The 20,382-nt window shown below is 41.1% G+C and overlaps 1 protein-coding gene across 6 annotated transcripts in view; it reads right to left on the minus strand.

Annotated features, from left to right (window-relative positions):
* The window catches only part of GRIA4 (glutamate ionotropic receptor AMPA type subunit 4), a 308,075-nt gene that overhangs the window by 78,253 nt on the left and 209,440 nt on the right, over positions 1 to 20,382 (minus strand). For all 6 annotated transcript variants that reach the window (XM_075061700.1, XM_075061699.1, XM_075061704.1 and 3 more), the window contains exons 5-8: positions 7,262 to 7,315; positions 5,311 to 5,469; positions 3,725 to 3,892; positions 1,911 to 2,015 (exon numbers count right to left, since the gene is read on the minus strand). In XM_075061700.1, coding sequence (XP_074917801.1) covers positions 1,911 to 2,015; positions 3,725 to 3,892; positions 5,311 to 5,469; positions 7,262 to 7,315 — 486 coding nt within the window. The remainder of the gene's footprint in view (positions 1 to 1,910; positions 2,016 to 3,724; positions 3,893 to 5,310; positions 5,470 to 7,261; positions 7,316 to 20,382) is intronic.

Genomic DNA, 20,382 nt, shown 5'->3' on the forward strand with positions numbered 1-20,382 from the left:
TTTTGGGGAGACCAGAGTGAGCCAAACACTGGAAATTTGTGGCTGGTGGCAGCGCTATCAGATCCAAGCTGGTAATTAAGCTTGGAGGTTTCATGCAGGCACCCACATTTTGGACTCTAAGGTTCAGAATTAGGAATTATGCTTATGATACTGATATCTAAACTAACTAGCCAACATAGATCTGGAAGTATCTGATAGCAAGTTTCTAACTGTTCAACTGGTGGCGATTAGAAGGAATGGAGGAGGTTGAAGTGCCATGACCTTTCATACCCGTGCCCTAGGATGTTTAATGTTCACTGAAGGTAAGAGCAAGGGAGGCTCATGAGTGCTCCAATGGCTTCTACCAACTAGAATTCTACCACACAGGCTGCAACAGTCTGAGCATCCTATGAGTGGAATATACAGAGAACACTCGAAAAATAACAGAAACTTCAGCCGTGAGTTCCTATGTGCTGCAGCCACATGCACTTACTGCCTGTTGTCCCCAATGTGGAGACAACCAAAACCAGAGGCAGTTAGACCGGAGTGGCAGCCAGATTAAACATATTCATTATCAGATGACAGAGGGATTCATGAAAGGACCAGGACAGGTCCACCTTCCCCATATCAGAGTTCAGTCATTTGTCATGCTTGCAAACTACAACTGCACATATTGATTTGGGCCATAGCTATTATTTGTATACCTTTTCAAATAATTTGTCTTGACCAAAGCTTGGGCTCTGGGTCCGTTGTTTAGTGGTCTTCCCCTACACCACTATGATGTTGAACTGTTTGTCTTTTAGGAATGACAATTCATCAGGGTATCATTTGCTGAGCATGTCTGTTCTGAAAACTCCTGTGCATCTAATAGTGAAGGACTCTTGACTTAATTTATTCCTGATTTGTCTCAGAATTAATTGAAGAGCTGCTACTCTCCTGTACACCTTTGGCTCATCTCTCTGCCCCCTTTCAAACTCTGCTATATTTTTTGGATGGTCTGGCAAATAAAACAGGATATGGCACTCCAAATAGGAACAGAATGCACGCACCCAATTACCCTTTTCTCTTTTTCATTATATATTTTATATTCATGAAACATTTACAAACTTCAGCAAGAAAGCAAAAAGAATTACAAAGTATAACCTCTTGAGGATTTGTATGCACATACCTACAAACATTTGCCAGAGTTGTCCGCATGCAAACTGGGCATGCCCCAAAGTGTACTTGTCTATGGGGACCATTTTAAATGTTTATACAAAATAATGATGAAAATAAGGCCACTTGTATTTAAAGTAAACGTAAATAGCTGGAGCAATTAATTTTCCTTCCATTAAATGTTTTTTTCCCTTCCTTTCCTCCTGACCCTCAAAAAACCTATATTAATTAAGATTTCTGATTTCTAGTTTATGTTCAGCTATAAGATAAAAACACAACTGCAAAATGTCGATAATTTACTGCAGATAAGGTTCAGTCGGTATGTACTACTCAGACTGTCGACCCTGCTTCACTTCCCAGGCACCCTAACAAAACCCCATCAAGCCGTTTTTCATTAGACTGTGCCTCATTAAACAACTTTCACATACATACACACTTGTTTTTGTTCATTTTCCTCTTACATTGTTGCACAGAATGAATGTATCTACAATAAAATTTACTTTACACTCTCAAAAGACCCCACAAACCTCAATATCACATAATCTGTAACTTATTGTATGTATTTAACAAAGATTGCAAAAATAATGGGCCAAATTCATCCCTGGTGCTAGTGGCTACACCTTCATTAACATCAGTGGTGTTGCGCCTGCTTACACCGTGGAAAAAATTGACACAAGAGCTTTTTAGTCCCAGATCTCAAGTCCTTATTTTGATGGCTTTATTTATTTAGTATTTCAATAGACAGACACACCCTTTCAGATCTGACCAGCACATACCTTACGAGGGCCTGTGCTCTTCAGCTCAAATACATCCATTGTGTAGTTGACTCTGCGACCATAGTGGTCAAACTGAACATTTCCGGTTAGCCCTTGTATTCGAACCTAAAAATGAAAAAAGAAATTCCAGATTCATGTGCTTTTTGCACCCATTTGCCACACAGAAGGCATTATTAAGTGACTCACAGAACACATTTTTCTTGTGTTTTTGGACCATGTATTTTCACTGCAGTATACTGTAAATATATTCCTTTGGACCAAAACAAACAAACTAACAAACTAACTAAAAAGGATATCTTCTGCGTCTTTTCCAGCTCAAATCTTGATACTAAGGCATGCGTGTACTGAAGTACAATACTCACAAGGCTGAAATTCACCCTGCTGCAGAGGACCTAAGTAAAGCCCTCTGTACTACAGAAGCCTGGTATGTCTGTGTGAGGGGAGGGTGGCCTCGAGTGGAGATGTCTCAACACCCGTGGAGAGGCTGTGGGATCCATAATTCCTTTTTTCCCCATGGCCCTAAACACCATGTGCAAGTGAGAATCTGGAACTGTGAGTGCAATTTCAGCCCAATGGCTGATGCAGCAGATGCACTGGGGGCAGGGGTTGAACTGCAGCCTAGGTTCTGCCCCTGGGTTGTGGGCTCTATGGAACTGCACTGATAGGCATGCAGCTTCTGGCCCTTATCCTGATGAAGTCAGTGGATGTGTTCCATTGGCTTCCACGGTAACAGGATTAAGCCCATACAGACCCATTACTCAGACTTTATGATCCTGATGTCAGTTTCACCATAGAAACTTGACTTCATTCCTTTAAAGAATATTATCGATCTGGACACTTTCTTCACAGAATATTCGAAGTACATTAAATGTTTAATATCTTTTCATGAGTCAGGACGTGCATTTTAAATCAGATCCTTCTCTCTTTGTCCATTTCAGCCTTATCCGACTCTTCTTCAAGACTGAAACCCTTGCTGGTAGGCAGAAAGCTGCCAGTTCTTTCAGAAGACACTTCTTCTCAGTGTCTGCTCCTGAGTTGAGTCTGCTCATTTGCAATTGGAATGACTGAAATTCTACTGTAGGATTTTTTTTGAAAAAAATCTCCATTCTTGAAGAGAAAGGCTAAATCATCTTGACAGGGATCTGGAACTTTCTAGGCATTCATATTCATCAGAAATTCAAACTTCTGACATCAATAACAATGGCTCTGGGATATCTTGTTTTTAAAGAAACAAAAACTTTAAATAATTTTACCCATGTGATTTGCACTGGGAGTACTTTACAAGCATTTGGGATGATGCAAACCAAATCCCAGTGTGGTTAATAAAACAACTCTCTGACAGTAATTTAATTACACATTCTTCTATTTGCATTACCTGGAATTTACTTTTTCTTTAAATGAATATTACTTTTCATACCTAGGCTACAGAGCACAAAGCAGTTGGCAAACTAAACTCTTCAGTAGAGAATATTTTATTTCACACAGTATAACAGAGTAGGTTTCAGGTAAAGTGTTTGCTCTGTAATCAGGCCACAGCTCTTGTGCTTCACTGACAATATAATTTGTGTAATGAATGGAGGGATCAAAGACATATCTGAATAACTGAGAAGCTCTCTACCCTCTCCCTCAACCAATAAACTAAAAAAGCAGCAGTGAAGACAACCAAACTATTAATAGGTGCTTTCAGATGGTGATTGAAAATAAGCTTCCTCATGTGCCCATCACACCTTGTTGAGTGTTATACCTTCCACATCACAGGACTAGCAAATGGATCTACTGTTCACCAAGGTCACTAGAATTAAGCATAATTTTACCTGTTTGAGTGTTCTTTCCATATCAATCCCCTGGCCCCATGGTGCAGCAGGATTAGCAAGACAATCACCAGCATTCCCTCTCCGTGAAATATCAATTTTTTGCCTTCTAAGGTTACGGAATGTTTCAGCCATCACAAGTACCCCATCATAGGTCAGAGCAGATGTGTACTAAACAGGGGGACAAATGCATCATTTGAGTGTGGCAAGTCTACAGAAAATCAGCTCAGACTTAGATATATTTCTGTTTTAGCCTTCTATGAACCCTGAGAGAAAACTCCCATCAAAGTCAATAGAAGTTTCATCTAAGCAAGGAATGCATGCTCTCAGAGTTGAGATCATATTACAATAGTTCAGCTTTAAAACTGTATTTAGACTCTAAGGTGCCACAAGTACTCCTGTTCTTTTTGTATTTCAGAAGATCAGCAAAAGATCTCTTTGAGGAACCACAGCAAGAGACAAATTAAAACAACCATCTCCCTTTCTCAAACTTTTTGTCATTAATTTTATCCATCTGAGACTAACACTTGCCGAGCCATCTTTACTGAAGGTGAGAGAAGAACTGGTAGTTCACTGAGCAGGCGTAGGATCAGGGGCAGCTCTAGGAATTTTGCTGCCCCAAGCATGGCAGGTAGGCTGCCTTCGGCAGCTTGCCTGTGGGAGGTCCCCAGTCCCGCAAATTTGGTGGCAGCCTGTGGAGGTCTGCCGAAGCCGCGGGACCAGCGGATCCTCCTCAGGCATGCCGCCTAAGGCAGTCTGCCTGCCACCCTCTTGGCGACTGGCAGAGCACCGCCAGTCACTTGCTGCCCCAGGCACGCGCTTGACATGCTGGTGCCTGGAGCCGCCCCTGCATAGGATCATGAATAAATGCATTGGAAAGAGTGGGAGAATCTGGTTACTTAAATTGCAGAGCAATCAGGGTTAGTATTTTTCATTCCATTTGCAAAATTTCTGCTTAGTTGCTCTCATGAAATAGGCTATAGTGAAATAAAGGAGGCTAGAGTAGTCAGAGTGGAGAATATCAGTTCTAGGCAAAAAAAACCATGTAAGATAGAGTATGCAGCAGCTGTTAGTTTGAAGACACAGATGAAAAGTACATAGATGCTCAAAGGCAGGATAGTCTAGTGGATAAGGCACTGGGCTGAGATTCACGAGACTCATCTGCTCTGTGACTTTGGGTAAGTTAATTCACTTCTTTGTTTCCTCTCCCACATTTTATCTTGTCTGTTTAGGTTGTAAACTCTTTGGTACAGGGATTATCCCTTATTATGTGTTTGTACAGTGCCTAGCACAATGGAGTCTCAATCCCTATCAGGCCTCTAGACACTACCATAATACAACTTATTACTATTCATAATAAATTAACTCTAAGGCACTCATCTTTAAGCCAAGTTGCGGCTTGCCTGTCAAGAAAATGTTTGGTCTGTAGAAGAGGCCAGATTTTGATATGTGTATTGGAGTGGACAGATAAGAACCAGAAAGGCATGCAACTGCACTGAAAGATCTCAGATTCAGAAGACAGCTTCAGTAATGTGAATCGTAAGTTAAAATGTTTGAAATTCTTGGTAGTACGTAAAATTAACAAGTACCTTTGGAGGGCTGTCAGATCCTGGGTATTCTCTCTGATCCAGCTTCTTCCAGCGCTGCATGAGTTTAGTTACCATAGGAGTACTGAAATCTACTAACTGAAATCCTGTTACATTGGCTCCTCCGTGCATAAACCTCTCCAAAGAAATATCTTTGAATCCCTAGAAAATCAATTTAACATTTTGTTTGCCTTAGCACATTGTTCTGCGCCAGACATGTTTTAGGTTAGCAAGTGAGCATAAATGAACAGAGAGAGAAAATAGGTAAACAGATTTCTAAGACAAGTAAAGGCTTAAAACCTCGGAAGAAACTTCAGTCTTAGCATGTTACTTTGAATGACAAAAAACAGGTGAATTTAAATGACCAGATCACTGCTCGAATGCAATAGATATGTATCGACAGTTGGAAAAGGCATTACTGGATATGATAGACAATGTTTGAGAAAACAAATTCAGACCATTATGTTTGAAAAGCAATTTCAGACTATTAAAGTCAAAGGATAGACTCCAAACTACTTCAGTGGGTATTGGATTGAGGCCTAATCCGTTATGCCCATGGTTCAAGGTGATATTGCAGAGTGAAGGAGACACTATTTTGTAAGTATAAGCTATCTGAGACCAGTTGTTCAAGCTGAAGATGTATGAGTGATCCAACATGCATAATGGTGTCATGGGATATCAGAATTTATATGTACAGTTTGGAAGTCTGCCTACCGGTGTAAAACCAACATAAGTGACATCAGAACCAAGCCTACTATGAAGTTTTAACTGTAGCCATCAGAAAACCATTTCCTCTTTTGTATTTGAGGTTTATATTAAACCTCAGTGTCAACATAGAAAGAAAAATTAAATTATAGGCACACCCATAATGATGTGTTTCTATGGTTAATTTGTTCAGTGAGTGTAAATCCAACCCCTCTAGAAAAAGGTGCTCTTAGGGATTCATTTCACTTTAGGAACGCATAAATATCAAACTAGCCAGCTGACCAACACAAAATACCACCCCCCACAAGTCTTCCTCTCCCAACCAAACCACCACTGAAACCTCTCAAGTTTTTTAAAACTTCTCCTGATTTGGCAAATTTTCATTTATTCCAAGTAGTGCTATTACATTGCACTTAAAAAGCAAGATTTAGAAAACGTTTTCTGAGGACCCGACCCACTGTCAACTCAAGTGAATAGATAGACCCTCTTTAAAGGCATAGGGGGGCCAAAAGTCTAATTAGCAAGAGCCTGGAGAGGACTGACATATCTTGTTTTGAAAACTGAAGGTCTGAAAAAAACTTAAAAAACTTTTTTGAACTGAAGCTGTAAGTACAGTGCAGCACAACAGAGTCGTTTGTCAGCTCAAATTCTTTGTGTGAGTAAAGACTAAGAAAACAAGCAAACAAAAATGTATTTCAGAACCAGAATCTATATTTTCTGCATGAGGATGTTTAGTTTAAGCAAAGCGATTGCTTTAATAATTAAATATTTAATTTACTCTTTTCCTTTCCTCTTTGAACATTCTTTGCACAAATGTATAATGTGGATTTAGAGGGAAAATACTGAATCAGTAATACTACTGGAAGCAGCTTATCTTACGGCAAAACAAATGTTACCCTGAAGAATGTGAAGAAGTTATATTGAACCTTGTTATTTTAGTAATACATAAAAATGATAGTGTAGTATTACATATGGATCAAACTCTGTGCTACGTTATACCCAGGCAGCCCCTTAATCCTGTATTGATTTTAATGGAATGTATCTTAGGGCAAAATTGGGCTTTCTGTTATGCAAATGGCAGCAGTTAAAACAAAAAATGCACATTCTTCAGTACATTGCACGGAACCTATTATGGTAAATTGTATATTGGTTACAAACAGCAAACGTCGTGTGTAGTGTTATAGCTCCACAGCACAGCTGAGTGTTTTACTTGTAAACCACTGACATAGTTTATACAAAAGGATCTTACCAGGTTTGCAATGATGTAATGGTAGCCTTTAACATGCTTTCCAACACTCACAATCTGTGGGGGGAAAGAAAGAGCAAACTATATCTTATTGTACTGCTTTAACTGAGCATTAATCATCATATGATTATCAGAAATGTAATTTTAGTGCCATAATGTTGAGATTCCCCCTTTCCTCCATCAAAGTGATTGAGGTAGCTATAATTTTCCTAATGCCTAATCATTAGAACCTGCTAAAACGCAAAGAGCTAAAATAATTAATGGGCAATTCTGCAATCTGGATGCATTCCAAATGATTGAACATGTTGCTGCAGTATATTATTCTAGCAAGTGTAGTAATTGCCTGCAGTATACATATCCAGACACCGGAGGCCATATGATAACCATAAAAGACTAAAGGCTGGTTTTTAATTTTTATTTTCCATGCTTGGAGAACATGGTACATTTTTGGCGCTTGGGACAGAAGTTCTCTGTTTTTACAGGGTCAAGTACTTTATTCAGTCCTGACCCAGGAAGGCGAAGATAATGGTAGCTTGCACGAGTGAAAACTAAATAAGAATTGAGTGCTAGGTTGTATGGCTCACACTCAGCTCTGAGCTCTTTCTGCCCATTTTGGGGATCAGCTGCAATTGCAACAAGTCCTTTCACAGGCGGCAGGGGAGTGTTTGCTTGTTCCACCCACCCCTCTGTACACACGCATAAGGGCTAAGCCCAAACTAGCCTGGAGTATTTGGCCCACAGAGAGAAATGATACAGAACCGAATGAAGCAGTGCAAATTACTCCCTGGCTGCCAACTGTCACAGCCTTGACTTGGAAGGACCAGCACTGCGGGTGAGAAAATAATTCTCTACCCAAATCAACCCTTGGCCAATATACACAATAATTAGTGACAACTCCAATGGCATTTGCTATGTGGATCCTGGATTATTTACTAGAACAGCTAAGAGTGAATATATTTGGCTGCAGAGCATGACAGGTGCTAATAGCTTAATTTTAAAGTGAAAGCTGCTTTTACCCAACTCCCCAAAGCATTTTAACTGCAGTTCAAACACACAGAAAACAGACACCAGCTGAGATTTTCCAGGTGGGGGACGTATGAATTTAATAATTAATAGGAGACGCAAAGCCCCCCTCTGCTGCTTTGAACCTCCTCAGCTACAGTCCCTGCCCTGAAGAGTTTACAGTTTTAGCATTCATACAGCACTGTCCATGGTCAAAGTACAGAACAAACACGCACTAACCCTCTCATGCTGTAGATAATTATTAATACGCCCATTTTACAGATGAGGGATAAATGCCTGAGAGATTAAATTATTTCCCACAGCACACAGAGCAATTCAGTGTCTAAATCCAGATTAGGATTTGGGACTGACTGATTCCTAATCCCATTGTTATTCTAACAGACCAATCCCCTTCTCATGGTGCAGCAAAATAGAGTAATCCAAGAAATTTGGCGTCAGTGATCCAAAGAGGGCTTAAAAACATTGGCTATTTTTAAGTTATAAGGTATACAACAAAACTATGTTCCTTCCCTCCACTAACTGCCAAAACACTACTGGCTTCTAATGCTCCTTTTGCTCCAATTATTAAAATCAGATATGTTTTTTTTAAAACAACATGTGTCAGGTTGACTGTTCATAATGTAACCTGAGCACTCATCTGCAGTCCAATAAGGATCCCTTTAAAGTCAGTGGTTGAACTCATCTTCATTTCAGTTAATCAAATCAAGTACTTATAAACAGCCTACTGCACATATGCAGAAGCTTGTCATCATAGCATTGTCCAATGTGCATACGAGTTCACCAAATTCACTGCTGGAATAAGTAACTTGCAACTGCATTGGCTTCAATACAGCTGCCATCCCTTACACCAGTGATCTGCCATTATATCTGTATTCCCATCAGTAATGCTCATAAGACAGGTATACGTACACCTCCAAAGTGCAAAGAAATTGATATAGGTTCCAAAATCCTGTGTTAAATAATTTGTGAAACATCATTTGCGTGAACTGTCCACTTTTTGAGAAAGAGACTAACTTGACATAGAAGGCAAATGACATGTTAAAAACTGTGGGCCAGATCCTCAACTGGTGTAAAATGTCATAGCTCCATTGAGATCAGTGAGTGATGACAATTTCCCCGAGCTGAGAATCTGGCCATGTATAGTTTTGACAGCTCAGATATCATTGGCCATTACAGTGCAGCAGTCAAATCAAGCAAGCTCATCATAAACCCACTTATGATCTTCTGTTCCAGAAGCATTTCTAAAATTGTTAAAATGATAGAAATGAGCAAATCCTGCAAAAATATTATGGCAAATATTGGAGTTAAATTTTCTAACTGAATTTGCTTGGGTTACGTTCGTGCCTTTCTGGTATTTGCTCTCTGCAGACATTCTAGTACGCAAGTTTGCTGTCAGAACTGTTTATGGACACAGCAAATGTTAAGTGAATATTGGAAACTATACGTGGAATGCAAATTTTGGACTTCTTAGAAATCAGATTCTAAGAGTTATGCTCATCCAACTAGGGAAGAGAGACAATGCTATGTGACCTATATGTTCAGTCAAAACTAATCAACATGGTTCTGATTTTGAATCTCAAGTGTTTCTGATGAGCAGCTCATGAACAATATATAGAATTATTTGCCAGTTGGAAGCAGAATGTTTGTTTAATGGAATACCTCACTATGAGCATATGACATCAGCACTCCAAAATCTACACTGACTACCTATTGACTTCTAGGCGGAGTTTCAGGGGCTAGTTCTGACTATGAGGCCCTGGGTGACAGAGGACCTTACTACCTGAGAGACCACCTTTTCCCCGTACTATATTGTTGCAGCTAAGATAAATGGAGGTACTCAAGCTGGAGCCCTTCCTATATAAGCAAACGAGCTGAGGGCAGCACATTTTCTGCAAGGGCCCCTTGACTTTGAAATTAAATTCTCACTTAGTTATTATTTTACATTATTTGTATTATGGCAGGTCTAGAAGCGGCAACTGAGATGAGGGCCCCACCGTATGTACACGTAGTAAGAGAGAGTCTTTGTCCTGAAGAGCTTACATTATAAATAAAGAGGGAGAGAAAGAATATTATCCCCATTTTACAGATGGGGAACTGCGGGACAGAGAGACTAGTGGCTTGACTAAAGTCATACAGAAAGGCTATAGCAGAGTGAGGAATTGAACTGAGTTCCAGGCCAGGAGCCTTAGCTGCAAGACCATCCTTCTTCTCTTCATCTGAAATAGCGTGAATGTATTGATATTCGAGGGACACTAGTCTCTGTTGGAGTGGGCACTTAGAAAAGATTGAAGCAGCTTAGAGAGAGTTTAGGGGGGAAAGTGATGAGTGGGTTACGCTGCTCTAGAGTGGGAAGGACAGCAGGCCGAAACACACCACTGTTTTGCTTTTGTCATGATATTAATTTTTCATTTTTAAAATTAATAAGGGTATCTAAAGCCTAGAAGTGGAGTTCTGTCATGCTGCTGTATTTAATAAACTCATAAATAAATAAAATATACAATTCTGAATAATGAATAAATAAAAACGGATAAGCGGCTTCCAAACAACTTACGAGCAGAAAATGAAGCAAAATTCATTCAGCATATCATTCACTGTGAATACTTGGTTCTACTAAATAAGACAGCAGAGTCAAATGAATTAGAAATACAAAAAAGCCCAATCAGATCATCAAGTCCATGCCCAAGTAGCAATGCAGGATTTTTTCCAATTCAGAGAGAGAGAGAGATTTTACATGAAAATATCTTTATGTATCCTTAAAAATTGTAATGGTCTATCGTAAAAACTCTATAATTTCTATTACAGTTTATTCTATCTTCTTTCCTCATTTATATGAATGCACTAAAGAGACAGATTGAACCACATTGAACTGAATTTATTATTATCTCAGAATCCTGACTCAATCTTACAAAAGGACAAAAATTTAGAGATAATGCATAAAACTCTATCAATAACCTACTACAATGCATGTAAGTATCTTAGGCATGAGAACCTAAAAAGAACAGAATACTGGATGGGTCTTTAACTGATGATCTAACATATTCAATTTAAGAACAGATAACCTGATTTTGATCTCCTGTGCACTAGCGTAAATCAAGAGTAACTTCCTGTAAGCCAATGGAGTGAGAGTGACATAAAAGTGATGTGAAGTAAGTCTCAGACCTAGCTTTTCAGTCTTAACTCTGCAATGCTTGGTTTTTACACAGTATGTTTAACATGACTTTTTAATATTAGCTCAACAGCAATTCTGGGAGACTTGCTTGGAAATAGGGTTGCCAACATTGTATTTAAAAACTACAGGACAGAGCTCAGATGTACCCAATCTTGACTTGAACCTCTGGGGGTAAGTCCCTTCTCCCCCCAACCTCCGGCTTCTTAGAGTTTCTTTCTCTCCAGCTCTGGATGCTGCAGAAAACCCAGGGCCCCACGTGCTAGGCCAGCGGCCTCTGCGACTCTTGTTCAGGCTCTGCATGGGCACCAGGAGCTGAGTTGGAGGCTGCAGTTGCTGGTCTTTACCTGCTGCAATGCTGCACCCCCTGCTGGGGACATTGGCAGAGTCTCTGCGAGCAGGGAGACTATGCCCCTGCCACACAGCGCCCCTTCCTGACCTTGGCACTTCAGTACAGCTCCAGGGCACACAGCCCCGTCCATTTACCCTGCCAGACAGAGCCTGTGCTGGGAAAGCAGACTGGTCTGCCCTCAAGGGCTGGACTCAGCAGGGGGGCCTGTCCAGTAGGGAGCTAGTACTCACACGGCTGCATCTTTCCACTCCCCTCCTGACCCTGGCACTTGAGCGTGGCTCCATCTGCTTTCCCTGTGCACCTGTGAGTACTGCCCCCTGCTATTGAAATATGGGATAAAAGGCATCCCATACTGATTTTGTATGGGATGGGCAATTTTCTATTTAAATAAGGGACATTCTTTGTAATACAGGACTATTGGCAACATTATCTGGAAATTCAGAAACTGATTTAATCAAAAGAAGATAAATCCATGTCAGTGTTAACAGCTTTGGCCTCTGATTCTCCTCTCACTTGCACTAGTGGAAATTCCACTGACTTCAGTTCAGCCAGTTCTGATTTCCATAAGCAATCAAGCCTTCTGAGTCAGCCTTCCCTCTTTAACAGCACAGAATGAATGAACATAACACATCTCATTTAAAAATAATGCCTCACTATTACAGCTTGAAACGTCCTGCTCATTGTGGTTTCCAGAAGACTGGGAGTCAGTGCCGCTGGAATAAAAAGGTCTTATTTTAAGTTAAACACCTGCTAAAAGCTAAAGCTGGGCATAACAAATGGAAATTTTACAGCTGCTTTCCCCTTCAGGATAGTGTGACAATACGCTGGCCTAAGAAAAAGAAGCCACACAATAAAGCGAGGCCTGTGTAATACACTATAAAAGGTGTGGAGGCTTGTAAAAGATAAAAAATTGAGACTTGAACAGAAATATTGTGGCAGAAGGGGTAACGACATAAACCGTATAAGAGATGAGAATTTATACAGTGTCTGAAGCTGGAATAAATCTTTTACAAAGCCACTTAGAAACCATAAAAAAGCCACTGAGAAACTAGCTTAACTTCCACAGCAAGTCCTTAAGAAAGTTGATGGGGATGCTCTTGTTTGGGGGAGTAGCTAGAGATTTATAGTACATATGCCCTGTCATAAATAGATATGACAGGGTTAAGGGTTAAGTTTCTTTTACCTGGAAAGGGTAACCAAACACCTGACCAGAGGACCAATCAGAGAACTGGATTGTTTAAAGTCAGGGGTGGGAATTTGTATACTCGGGGTCTTTTTTGTTTTCTCGGCTGTGAGTAAACAAGGTTTCCTCCTAACTCCTTCTATTTCAAATATTATACAAAGTCTAGTGATACAAAAGAAACCCCAAACAAATCCGCTATGAGGGCTTGGGTGTACGAATAGATTGTGGATGGCATGTGTCGTTTGTTGTTTCGATCGGCTGTGAGTTAACAAGCTTCCTCTAACTGCATCTTATCTCCAAGTGTCTTCTAACACACTGTGAGTAACAAAAGGAAACGCCCCAGCAATTCGCTATGAAGACTTGGTATGTAATACATGTAGTGTATGGTGGACTGGTTTTAAAATCGGCTATCTTTAAAATCAAGACTGTGCTTCATATGTTCTTCTTAAAAAGCAAGAGCCTGTATGATTTCTTTAATGCAGAGATATGGGTATAATTTTCTTTCTTTTAATATAAACCTTTCTTTAACCAAAGTGTGAAGTTTCTTCCTAGGGAAGGCAAAGGAAGAACAGCCAGGCTGTGGGCGATTTTCCTATTGCTTTCAGGGAAAGAGCAGGCTACGGGAACGAGAAAAAGAATCACTCTCGTATCAGGTACCGTCTCCCTCCGGAAGGCAGGCATGGGGAAAGCAAAGGCCGCTGTTGGTATTTTGCGATCTCAAATTGGCACTGAGGGAGAGACGCGTATCCTGGAAGTCAGAGAACGTTTCTTGGCTGAAGCCTGGAAAGAGGGGAAAGGGATTTCTCCCCTGCTTTTAGCATCCAAGGGATTTGGAATCTGGGTGTCCCCACAAGGAAGGGTTGGGGACACCAGAGAGAGGAAAGGGGGGATCAGGCCCCATCAATTCCTGATCTGGTGGCAGCGAGAATATCCAAGCTGGTAGTGAGCTTGGGGGAGTTTCAGGTAAGCCCCCAGATTTTGGACGTGAAAGTCCAGGTTTGGGACAGGACCAGACTGTGGACGCTAAAGTTCAGGTCTGGGACTGGGAGGCAATATTACCACATGCCCTAACACAGGGGAGGGCAAACTTTTTGGCCTGAGGGCCATATCTGGGTATGGAAATTGTATGGCAGGCTATGCATGCTCACAAAATTGGGGGTTGGGGTGCAGGATGGGGTAAGGGCTCCAGCTGGGGGTGTGGGCTCTGGGGTGGGACTGAAGATGAGGGGTGGGGGTACAGGAGGGTGCTTTTGGCTGGGACCAAGGAGCTTGGGGGCAGGAGGAGGATCATGGCTGGGGCAGGGGGTTGGGGCATGGGAGGGGGCCAGGGGTACAGGCTCCAGGCAGCACTTATCTGAAACAGCTCCCAGAAGTAGCAGCATGTCCCCCATCCAGCTCCTACATGGAGGTGCGGCCAGGCAGCTCTGCGCGCTGCCCCATCCACATCTGCCACTCCTGCAGCTCCCATTGGCTATGGTTCCTGCCCAATGGGAACTGCAGGAGTGGTACTTGGGGTGGGGGTTGCGTGCAGAGCCCCAGGGCTGCCCCTACACATAGAAGCCAGATGGGGGACGTACCACTACTTCCAGGAGCCACACAGAGCGGGGCAAGCCCCAGACCCCACTCCCTGGTGGCAGCTTAAGGGCCAGATGAAAATGTCTGGAGGGCTGGCTGTGGCCCCTGGGCCGTAGTTTGCCCACCCCTGCCCTAACATGATTAAAGAGGAAGTTAAAGGAAGCAACAGACAGATAAGCAATGGGCTGTTAGTATTGCAAAGCAGTGGCACAGCGTAAGCATGGGTGGCACCACACATAAATAGTTTGTGGTAACTGAAAGCACCAGACTAAGCACAGAAGAAAGGAAATTCAAATACAGAGCCCACCACTGCTATAAACAGAGTACACAGAGTTGTGCAGAGAAAACACCTGGCTGTGCTGGAATAAAAACCCCTCAGAATTGTCTCAGAAGGCATGAGTAAGAAACACCCTGGCAGGTTGCCACTTTCTGCTGCTTTTGCTACTCTAACTCATTTCTGTTCCAAGCCCATCCCTGGGAAATGTGTATTTGTAAATAAAGGTAGATTAGGTTAATTTATTAATCCTTTGTCTGTCTGCTGTGCTGCCCGCTCATTCTCATTCCTTCAAGAAACAATCCTCTGTTAGGGTCCAACACTCATTAGCTATGCAGTGCTGTGACAATGTGCTTTCGTATTACTGGTGTAGTTTAAGCTTGTCCGTGTTGCTGCACTGTTACATCACATCTAGACATGGATGAAATATCCAATGTGAAAAAAATTAATGAAAAATTTCAAACAGAGGGGCCTTTCCCAATTCACTGCTGACCACAGCCAGTGGTGGGAGAGGGAGGAAGGTCCCTTTCCCAGAGGGCATAGTGATGGGTTTCCAATGGGGCTGCTGCACTGGCGGTTCTCAGTTTCACCCTGCTACAATCCACGTGTCTACGTTGCTGGGGAAGAAGGAAGAAGAAGAAGGAGAGAGAGAGGAAAGAAGAAAAGGAAAGATCTGTTGAAGAATCCCCCAAATCCACAGCCTTCCTTGGGAACTAAGCACAGTCAGCTGCTATTGTAGCACAGAGGCAGCCGACAGGAGCGGTGCAGTTACCACAATGCAGGGAGAACTATTCAGGTGCCAAGAACTTTGACCAGTGAGCTGCTTTGCAGTACTATCTGGGAAGAGTCAATCTGAGAGCCCATTTTCCAAGCTTGTGGGTAGGCTGTGCATGAAAATATGAGAAGGGGAGACACTAGATTAGCCTGTGCCAGGGGGTACAAGAATCCTCTTTATGTAACTGACTTGAATGTAAAGGCATGAGGCTATATCTACACTGGCAATTGAATGACAAAACTTTTGTCTTTCAGAGGTGTTACCCTCCCCCACCTCGAAAGACAAAAGTTTTGCCATGACAGCTGCCAGTGTGAACAGCGCATTGTTGGCAGGAGCGCACTCCTGCTGACAACGCAAACGCTGCTCATTGGGGATGGAAGTTTTTTGTCTGCAGGTGAGCCAGCAAACTGCAGCTACATTGCATGACTTTTAGCAGCACAGTTGTAGCAACACAGCCATGTCGCTAAAAGCTGTGTAGTGTAGACATGGCCTCAGTAAATCATGAGAATGAGTTAAGGGTAATTTGGCCAAACACCAAGTACTCTGTTAAAGTTAGCAGAACATCCAAAATAAACAAAACTAATAAGCCAAATAGATCTATATTTTAATTAATTAATAGTTAAATTTACAACTTTATCATGTAAGCAGTGTAACCTATTTCATCAGGATTAGCTATCATTGGCAGAGTGCAGCAAATAGAGCAAACAGTATATGTTGGTTTCCATATTTTTCCCCAGTCACAAATTGTATTAAATCAATTCAATTTTTTTTTGGTGGTAGAAATAATAATTAAACTCTACACTTAGGGCCTGATTCATCTCTCACTGCAGTGGGAGTTGGATCTGAACCCCACTTTTCATCACAAAGCACTTTACCAATGTGGAAATTGAAGATTAGCAATGTTAAAGTACTTGCTCAAAGACATACATTGTGTTGGTCACAGATCTGGGGGACAGATTCCATGATTCCTGATTCTCAGCAGCTTGCTGTAACCACATGACAATATTGCTTAACCATATTAATTAATTATAACTTGTTTTCCAATTTTTAAAATATAAGTGTTACAATGTTAATAGTGGTTTACTTCCTACATTTCATTGTTAATGGTACAAGATGCTGTGAATGTTCTCTTTACTAATGTGTATAATTCCATTGAACAACTGAATGTACTTCAGACACTGAATAACAATTTTCACCTCTGTCTTTAAAGGTGAAGGCAATTCTGTATGAGTGGTGATGTTAGGGCTGGCTGATACAGAACACTGATGGAGCTGAGTGAAGAAGTGCTGGTCTCTTGGAAAAGATTGCACTGGGCACTTGTATTGGAAAAAAAAGATTGAAATCAACCTGCTGTACAGCTCAGGAGCCAGATTGCTGCTCTTGACAACTAAACTGTTATATTATGCAACGTTCAAGAAAAGACAGATCAGTGTTTATAGATGAGATATATTTAAAGATTCTCATACAGCAGATGTAAGAGTTTTGGACTGTGCAAGGTAGAAGATGGGAAAGTCAATGCAACCTGGATTACTACAGACAGAAGAGAAAAGACAGATAAAAAAGCTTGAGAAAAAAGACACCAGAAGCACATATACATTTCTAAGGAAAGAAATAACCGCTGCAATAAGAGTCCTATTCAACTATCACTGCAGTGAGTGGAAGTTTTTCAAAGATTCACAAACTATGGCCTTTTATAATCTGCCCCAGAGATTTTTAAGGGAGTGGGACAGGAGATAGCAGAATTCATTGTGAACATTTTCATTTAAGTAACAGCTCATAAAATGATAAAAAATGGTTCCTCCAGCCCCTAGGTGTTCACACTAAAAAGGACTAGCTGCACTTCATGTGCAGGATTTTTCACAAACTCCAGTAGTTCACAGTCAATGCTGAACAGCAGGTAAAGGTAAGTTGACAAAACACTGTTCAACTATTTTCAAATACAAAGAAAGGTAAACAAAAAAAATACAGCCCCGCCATATATATTTACACAAATGTGCACACACATGGATCAAGAGGGAGACCTCAGCACTTATCTTTTGACAGCTTCAGTGCAATAGAGCTTGGGGGTATAAGCTTGAAATTTGGGATGGAGATAGTCTCTAGGGGCTAAGTTGTGTCTGCGGCATAAGGCCTGTATCGGGATAGTGTGTAGTTGTGCTGCCCCACGAGCAGACCATCAGAACCACATTGTGACTCTGAGTCACAATCTGGTTCCCTTTCACTCCTTGCTCCAGAGGGAAGTAATCTGGACCCGCACTATACCTGGGGCAAATTAATCCCAGTTGAGCTCCACTGACCAGTGGACTGGAGAGCAGAATAAAGGCTCCACTCACTCTCTGACCCCATCAACTTTTCATTCCCAGGGGAAGGTGAGCAGCAACCCCCACCAAAGGATGATCTCATGCTGTTGCCTATGATGCAAGTAGCCAGAGCAGGAGAGTAACAGCTACCTTGCTGCCCAGCGCAGGCTCATTAGCTGAACCACTATCTGGCTTTACATTTGCAAAATTCAGTTATCAAAGAGTATTTACCTGATCACATACTATTTCCCACAAGACTCATCTTTGCATGTGCAAGTGAACAGTACGCATAGAATGAGGTATGTGGATCTGTGCGTTATTTCAGACAAATTCTAGGCCTGATTCTGACATTTTTGTTTACATTGAGTTTAATGGGACTCCTCACATAAGTACTACTCAGTGTGATTAGTATTGGACAGTTGGACCCTAAATCTGGCCAGAAATAAGGGTCAGATCTGTAACACTCTGTCTCAGTCATGCTATATCCCTACCATATTAACTATGCATTGTTCATATATGAGCAAAGAATGAGCACTCCTGTGGAAAAATAGTACAAGACAATGTGTTTAAAGACTGCATGCATTCAAAGATTGTATGCATGTGCACAAGCAGACAGAGTAAAGATTGAACAGACACCATTAACTTTGGCATTTCCATTTTTTTTAGAAATTACATTAACATTTTCCTTTAGTACAGAGTAAAAAAAAGACAAACAAACCCCCAAACCACAAAATTATGTTACAAAATCTGTGGAACTAACAATAGTGAATATCCATCATCATGTTTTTCTGCATGCTTTGTATTTTGTCTGTTTAGAGTGTAAAATCTCTTTGGTGCTTTGGACTCACATGTCTTAATATACTTTTTGAGTGCTGCATAAATTTGAAGCAACAGCAATTAAAGCAAATATATTTGAACAAATAGGATATATTTAAGTTAAAATAATTGAGAATGACTCTACAATTTATTGCCTATGTTATTCTCCAACCATTTCTACATTTTCATCTGAGCTTTAATGGCATCCTCCTTCAGTCCCATTTGAAAGTGGGCAAATGAAGAAATAAAAAAGAAATATATCAAGTATTCACTAGAACGTGGAAAGCAAACTAATCCAACTGATTAAATCCAAGTAAGTCTTAGAAGAGTGATTCTCAAACTATTGTATGGGTGACCCCTTTCACATAGCAAGCCTTTAAGTGTGACCCTGCTTATAAATTAAACACACTTGTTTATATATTTAACACCATTATAAATGCTGGAGGCAAAGCAAGGTTTAGGGTGGAGGCTGATAGCTTGAACCCCCCATGTAAAACCTCAAGACCCCCTGAGGGGTCCCGACCCCCAGTTTAAGAACCTCTGTCTTAGAACAAGGTGATCTGACATTTCCCTAAACAGTGTGCGCATTTTGCTACAGATCTATTTTCTTCCTGCTCTAGTAAACTGAGTAATATCCTTGATTTTGCAGCATATACAGTTTGGATCATGCTACCTCATAAAAAAGCAGATAGGAATTTTAGTTACAATTTTGCAGTTGCTGTTACTTGGGAGTACCCTGATTTGCTTTGCTTGGGTCTCTGTGATAATACTTTTTGTTCCATGGGAACATTTGTGGTGAAATAGGAGTTCAGCATCCAAATCCAGCACACCTATAATAGGATTAAAATAATGAGCTGCCATTCATTTAAAAGATAGACGTCCATATTTCCAGTCTGAATTTACCTCCACTTGGCTGCTGAGCTTTACTGAACAAGCTGAAAATACAAATGGAGACACTGTTTTACAATGCCCAAGAAGAAGAAATGAGCACTCTTAGTGAAACATGGGAAAAACATACTGATGTGGATTCTTATTATGTAGTGCATATGACTATTGTTGCCATGGACAGTTCCGTTTATAAATCACTAGTCGTCACTGCATGTGTTAGCAGTTTGATTGTTAGGAAATGGAAAGCTAAGCTGCACAGAACTTACCAATAATGTAGGTATGCAAATTAGTTTAGGAGGGCAATTTGGAAGCACAGTTTAGAAGCACAACATGATTAAGTAGATAGAATCCTCAGTCTCATTCAGTTACTTTTGTCCTCTAATTCATAAAAATGTGCTCTTAAACGCCTGTGATTGAAAGCATAATTGTTCACAGAATGGGCACAGGCAAATCATGAGGTAGCATGATCGTGTGGCAATGGACTGTGAGTCAATAACCCTTGGTTCTGCCACCAACTTGTGTGTGAACTTGGACACATCACTTCCCATCTCTGTCCCTCCATTTCCCTTCTTCTATCTTGTCTCTCTAAACTGCAAGCTCATTCAGGTCAGGACAGCCTCTAACTACATGTCTATACAGCACCTTGTCATAAAGCATAATTCCCAATTCTGAACCTTAGCGTCCAAAAGTGGGTGCCTGCATGAACCTCCAAGCTTAATTACCAGCTTGGATCTTATAGCGCTGCCACCAGACAGGAATTACAGTGCCTGCC

This window comes from Chelonoidis abingdonii, chromosome 1 (assembly GCF_003597395.2).
Source record: "Chelonoidis abingdonii isolate Lonesome George chromosome 1, CheloAbing_2.0, whole genome shotgun sequence".
In the NCBI taxonomy this organism is placed as follows: Eukaryota; Metazoa; Chordata; order Testudines; family Testudinidae; genus Chelonoidis; species Chelonoidis abingdonii.